This window comes from Cucurbita pepo, chromosome 11 (genome assembly GCF_057944985.1).
Source record: "Cucurbita pepo subsp. pepo isolate OVF chromosome 11, ASM5794498v1, whole genome shotgun sequence".
Lineage (NCBI taxonomy): Eukaryota > Viridiplantae > Streptophyta > Magnoliopsida > Cucurbitales > Cucurbitaceae > Cucurbita > Cucurbita pepo.
The window spans coordinates 11,338,928-11,345,134 of record NC_141808.1 but is presented as its reverse complement, the minus strand read 5'-3'; the positions used below and the strand labels follow the sequence as shown (position 1 = coordinate 11,345,134).

The 6,207-nt window shown below is 36.2% G+C and overlaps 1 protein-coding gene across 1 annotated transcript; it reads left to right on the top strand.

Annotated features, from left to right (window-relative positions):
- The first annotated feature begins 1,142 nt into the window (after nt 1–1,142).
- On the top strand, nt 1,143–2,012 carry LOC111784280 (uncharacterized). Its single transcript, XM_023665037.2, has one exon. It carries the CDS (start codon nt 1,143–1,145, stop codon nt 2,010–2,012), a length of 870 nt encoding a protein of 289 aa, XP_023520805.1.
- The last annotated feature ends 4,195 nt before the right edge of the window (nt 2,013–6,207 follow it).

Below are 6,207 nucleotides of genomic sequence, written 5' to 3'. Positions count from 1 at the left end.
GTTACGAACAACCTGTGAAGAATCAACTTACTAATCATGGTTATATCAAATGGACATAAATATATCTATAGTGAGGGAAGTGCAACTACTAGGCTAAAGTGGAGAGTCCTAGTAGTTAACGAATGTTGATTAACAAGGTTAATGAGTTTAGCCGGTAAATCTTGGATCGTTGGAGCCCATGATCTATAGGTCCATTAGGTCCCCCTGCTAGCTCATATCGGACTAAGCCTTTGAATAGTGTGAAGAAGGAGTTCGAATTCAAAATTAGGGAATATGCGCTAAATATATACAATATATTTAACCGTATTTTGTATTAATTACGAATTAAACAAAAATAGAGAATTGAACATATTTAAATAAGATTAAATATTTTAATTATGAATAAGGATTTATAATCAATATGTGCTAGAAATGATTAAGATTGGCATTTGATTTAATGTTAAATATTAGTTAAATTGTTTAATTAATCATTTAATATTATTTTAACGTGAAATTAATTATTTAAATTAATTGTTGAATTAAAATAGAGGAAGTCACATCATGGAAAAATTCATGTTTGAGTTAGTGGAATATTGAGTGTCAATACAAAGTTTGGTTAACCAAACTGGTATGTTTGTCACATAATCCCACAAATTTTAATTTGAGTGAAATTTTGAGTGTCAAAATTTGGTTAACTCAAACTTGCATGCCACGTAATACCACGAGTGAAATTTTGAGTGTCAAAATTTGGTAATCTCAAATTTGCATGAACATGCAAATATGACTCTATAAATGGAGTAATCAACCCACATAGAAATATTCTTTTCTTGGAAAAACTTTGAGAAAATTCCTCAAAACAATCTTTTTACTTGTACTAAATTTCTTCCAATTTTAGTCACTCACCTAATTCCACACTCTACTTAGTATTAGATTTGATTTAGTTATTTAGATTAGATTTGATTTAGTTATTTAAATTAGATTTAATTTAGTCATACATTTAGTCATATCGGATTTGATTCTGTAACTCTATATAATAGTCAATTTCATTCTTCAAGACAAGAAGAGATTTCTCCCTCCATTCCTAACCTTTGGTATCAGAGCCTAATTGGACCTGAAAGAAGAAATACACAAATGGAGTGTTTGAGAGGAAAAACACTAAACAAATGGCAGGTGATTCAGGAAGCTTTACTACACCATGTGTTCCTAAATTCGATGGAGACTACGAGCATTGGAGTTTGGTCATGGAAATGGAAAATCTCTTGCGTTCCAAGGAATATTGGAGTACTATTCAATCTGGTTTCGAGGAACCAAAAGGAAACGAAGCACTAAGCGCAGCCCAGCAAAACGAAATCAATGAAGCAAGACTCAAAGATCTGAGAGCAAAGAATTATCTCTTTCAATCCATTGATAAGATTATTTTAAAAACTATCATTCAAAAGGATACTTCCAAGCAATTGTGGGATTCAATGAAACTCAAGTATCAAGGAAATGCTAGAGTGAAGCGAGCCCAGCTACAACGACTTTGCAGAACATTCGAAACTTTAGAGATGAAAGCAGGAAAAGGTGTTTCTGAGTATTTTTCAAGAGTTATGTCTACTACTAATGACATGAGAAATTGCGGAGAAGATATGCCGGATGTCAAAATTGTTGAGAAAATACTTCGAAGTCTCACCGATAAATTCAACTTCGTAGTATGCTTAATTGAAGAATCCAAGGAAATTGACCAATTAACCGTCGATGAATTACAGGCATCTTTGCTTGTACATGAACAAAAAGTGATTGATAAGAGGAGTGAAGAGCAGGTTCTGCAGGTGGAGAATGTATCAAGCTATGGACAAGGAAGAGATAGAGGGACATTTCAGAGAGGAAGAGGTTACTCTAGAGGACGGAGAAGAGGTAGATCTTTTGTGAACTGGTCGGCCATCAACTGTTTTCGATGTGGAAAGCAAGGACATTACCAATTTGAATGTCCAGGCTTAGAAAAAGAAGCTGTCATTATTCTGAATTTGACAAGGAGGAAGAACTGCTATTGATGGCGTACACAAAGAAAAGTAAAGTTGAAAGAGAAGGTATTTGGTTTCTCGATTTCGGGTGCTCAAATCATATGACAGATGACAAAACATGGTTCGTTGAGCTTGACGAAAGTTTCAAATACGCTGTCAGGTTGGGAAATAGCTCAAAATTGGCAGTTGAAGGAAGAGGCAGTGTCAGATTTGAAGTTGAAGGTATCACACAAACTGTGACAAATGTCTACTATGTCCCCAATCTCACCAACAATTTTCTAAGCATAGGGCAGCTACAGGAGAAGCGCTTGGTGATCTTAATCAAAGAAGGAACCTACCGAATCTATCATCAACAAAGGGGCCTGATAATGAATACACAAATGATGGCGAATCGCATGTTCTTAGTTCATGCAAAGATGAAGCCATTGGTTGACAAATGTTTCAAAATAAAAGATGAAGACTTGGAGGTCCAGAATGTGGCGATGGAGGTCAGTTCATGCAAAGATGAAGTCATTGATTGACAAATGTTTGAAAATATAAGATGAAGACTTGGAGGTCCAGAATGTTGCGATGGAGGTAGCAAAAGTAGAGGAGATAAAAGAGAAGGAGGTTACCTGTGACGGCAAAAAGAAGTTAGAAGAAGATGCAGCAAGGAGGATGGAAGAATTAATTCAGAAGAATGTTGAAGAAAGGCTAAACTCTGAAGAGACTAAATTATAAATACAGAAGCGAATAGAGGAACATCGCAAGAAGTTGTTTGATGATGTTGATGTGCAGCTTGAGAAAGAGAAAGAAGCCGCTCTTCCTGCTACAAGACAAAAAGAAGAACAAGCACGGAAAGAGAGAGAAGAGCTAGATAAAATGCTGGAAGAGAATAGGAGAAGGGTAGAAAAAGCTAAACGACGATTAGCTCTAGAGCTGCAGCGGAAGGAAGAAGAACAATATCGTAAGTTCGAGTTGATTTAGAGACAAAAAGAGGAGATAGCTCGGAGAACTAAGCTAGATGATAAGAGTTTGAGTTATGTTTTGCTGGGAGTTAATGAAGAGTCAAATGCTTATAGACTCTATGATATGGAAGTGGCAGATGAAAATACTGCAGAGGAAAATATTTCCTTTGCCTCTTTGGCTGAAGCAAGCTCTTCTAACTCGAATAAGGCGACGAATAAGAGACCACCCGTCTCGATGAGAAACTATGCAATAGGAGAAGATTTTTGTGAAGAAGATGATGAAGCAGTCTAGATGAGAGACTATGCAATAGGAGAAGTTTTTTTTGTAAAGAAGATGATGAAGCTCACTCGGCCATGTTTACCACTACTGAACCGGTAAACTTTGTAAACTTTGAAGACACATTGATTGAAAGACGCATTGAAGAGTGAGAAATGGAAGCAAGCCATGGATCTGGAGCAATAAACAGAAATGACACATGGAGATTGATGAAGTTACCTCTGGGTGGAAGTTTTTTATGAGGTCGTAGATATAAACTCATTACTATTCGTGTTCAGTTTAAGGGAGGAATTGTTAGGATTAGATTTGATTTAGTTATTTGGATTAGATTTGATTTAGTTTTTTGAATTAGATTTGATTTAGTCATATCAGATTTAGTCATATCGGATTTGATTTTGTAACGCTCTATAATAGCCAATTTCATTCTTCAAGTGAATGAGAGATTTCTCCCTCCATTCCTAACCGTTCTACGGTTGGAGAATAGTAGGGAAGACACTAGTGGTGGTTTGAAACCGGTTCGTGAGAAAAAAGAAATTTGAACTACAAAAGGTTAGTACTCCAACTCCTTGAATTTTAATGCTTTTAAACATGTTAGCTAATTTACTATAATTGATGTACTTAGAGTTCTAAGATTCAAATTGGTTTTGCATGTGTTATTTTAACACCATCATTAGAGACTTGCGAAAGCCTTCATCTAGTTCTGAAAAGAATTCTTTATATCCACACATGTGGTTGCTCTAGGCCGAATCTAAGAACCATGCGGTTTCGTCTGTTTCTTTTTCAACATGTGCCATAAGAAGCCATTCTTTTGTTGTTACAGTTTCTAAAGCTTCAATTTCAAACAAACAACCTCTTGAGTCCTCCTTTTGTTCTACCATCCCTTCAACATGTGCCATGAGAACCAGCAGTCTCAAGCAAAATGAGCTTGTGATTCCTTTCCCTTATTCTTCTTGGGACATTCATACTGAAAATGATCGAGGTCATGACAATAAAAACACTCGACAAGAGTTTTTGTTAAAACCTGGTCTCCCACGTCCTCGTCCTCTACCTCGAAATGTGCCACCCCACGATTTGTTCTCCTTGTACGGCTGTCAAGAGCGATCTTCAATGTCTGCTCTTCTACAGTATGTCTTTTCATACGTTGTTCATTTACCAGTAGACTACTCTGCAATTTATCAATGGTCATGATGTCCAAATCATTGGATTCTTCAATGAAGCAAGCCACGTAATCAAACTTTGAAGTCACGGAGTGCAGAATTTTCTCAATAATGCTAACATCACCCATCTTTTCACCATGAAAACACATTTTATTAGCAATGGTGAGATTACGAGAAAAGAAATCAGAAAAAGTCTCACCTTCCTTCATATGAAGGATCTTAAAGTTCTTGCATAGAGCCTGTAGTTGTGCTCGTTTCACCTTTGTATTTCCTTGGAATTTTTTCTTCATGGAATCCCAAATTCCTTTCCTTTCTTTATCCAAAATAGTCTCTTGAATTGAGCAATCGATGGTCTGGAAAAGGTAGTTATTAGCTCTTAAGTCTTTAAATTTCGGATCTGCTACCTCCTTTCTTTTGTTCATTTGAGTAATCAACATCATATGCTACGGCAGAAATCCCAGACTTAACTAATTGCAAATATTTTTTAGAGCGAAAAAAGTTATCCATTAACATGCTCCAATGATCGTAGTGACCAACAAATTTTAGTGTTGCTAGTTGAACAAATCTGCCTTCAGTAGTCATCTTTAGCTGGAGCTGAAAGAGACAAGGCACTAATACCAAATGATAAATATAATGAAGATAAGTTTGCAGAAGGAAGGAAATTCAGTGTTTTATTAGGTGAAAAATGACTATATTTATAACCACTACCCTGCTTAACAAAAGACAAAAATAAAATCCTAACCGAAAGAAGAATATCATGTCAAAACAAAGAATGTGGCATAAGATCAAGAACTAAAACATAAAAATAGCAACTAAAGCTTTTGCAACACCCCTATCGTTCTCGTATAATCGCATAACTCACATGCATGAACAATAATCATAACCAACACGTAAGGTACAACTATGGAACCTTGTCACTTGTGAGAAGCTCACTACAAGAAGTTAACTGGCAAACTTCACAGTAGTCCCCACAAGGTACAGTCACAAGTCTTAAAATATCATAAGTCAGTTATATGGTTATCTGGAGCCCTGAAAATCGAATCAGACTCACGATTAGAGGTTAGCTGGCAAACTCTTAATCGTCCCTCTACAACCACATACATCATAAATATAGAAAATAGAAACATAGCATAGCGATCTAAACATGGATACCTAGTCATCAATTTCAGTTCTTAAGATAGTGCGTACGCGTTTCAGTAACATACATAGTAACATGTGTCATCTCAGCTCATTCTATGCTCAAGCATTTATAAGCAGCTTCCTATAACATGTTTTATGTCATACTAAAGGTATGCTCTCAATTTCGGTCATATCATAGCCCCACAGTTCATTCTTCGATAAACGTGCATCATAACGTTTAACATGCTCTTACATACATCAAACCAACTCGTTTCATGCTCAAATTTCTATAACATGCTTCTTATATCATACTTTCATGCATACTATGAGCATAGATAAATCCAAGATTCTGAGGTGCCACTCACTTGGGATGCGTAACACTTTTTGCTCGAGTTTGCATCTTTACGAAATTTCAAAGGGCAAAACCGGCCCCTTGGGCCATCTGGTTCTGATTTTGGTGTTGTCTCTCTTGGTCTGGCATGGTTGTCTATTGTCCTGATTTCTTAGGTGTGGACATTCAAAGAACCAGTGGCCTCCCTTGCCACAGTTAAAACAAGCGTTGGTTCCTACCCTACAAGCGTTGTCCTGGTTCTGTTTTTTTTTTTTTTTTTTTTTTTTTTTTTTTTTTTTTTTTTTTTTTTTTTTTGCTTGTTGTTTATACATGTATAGTAAGGTGACAAATTTATGGGCGGTCATAGTCGCTTGGTGGCATAGTAGATATCATC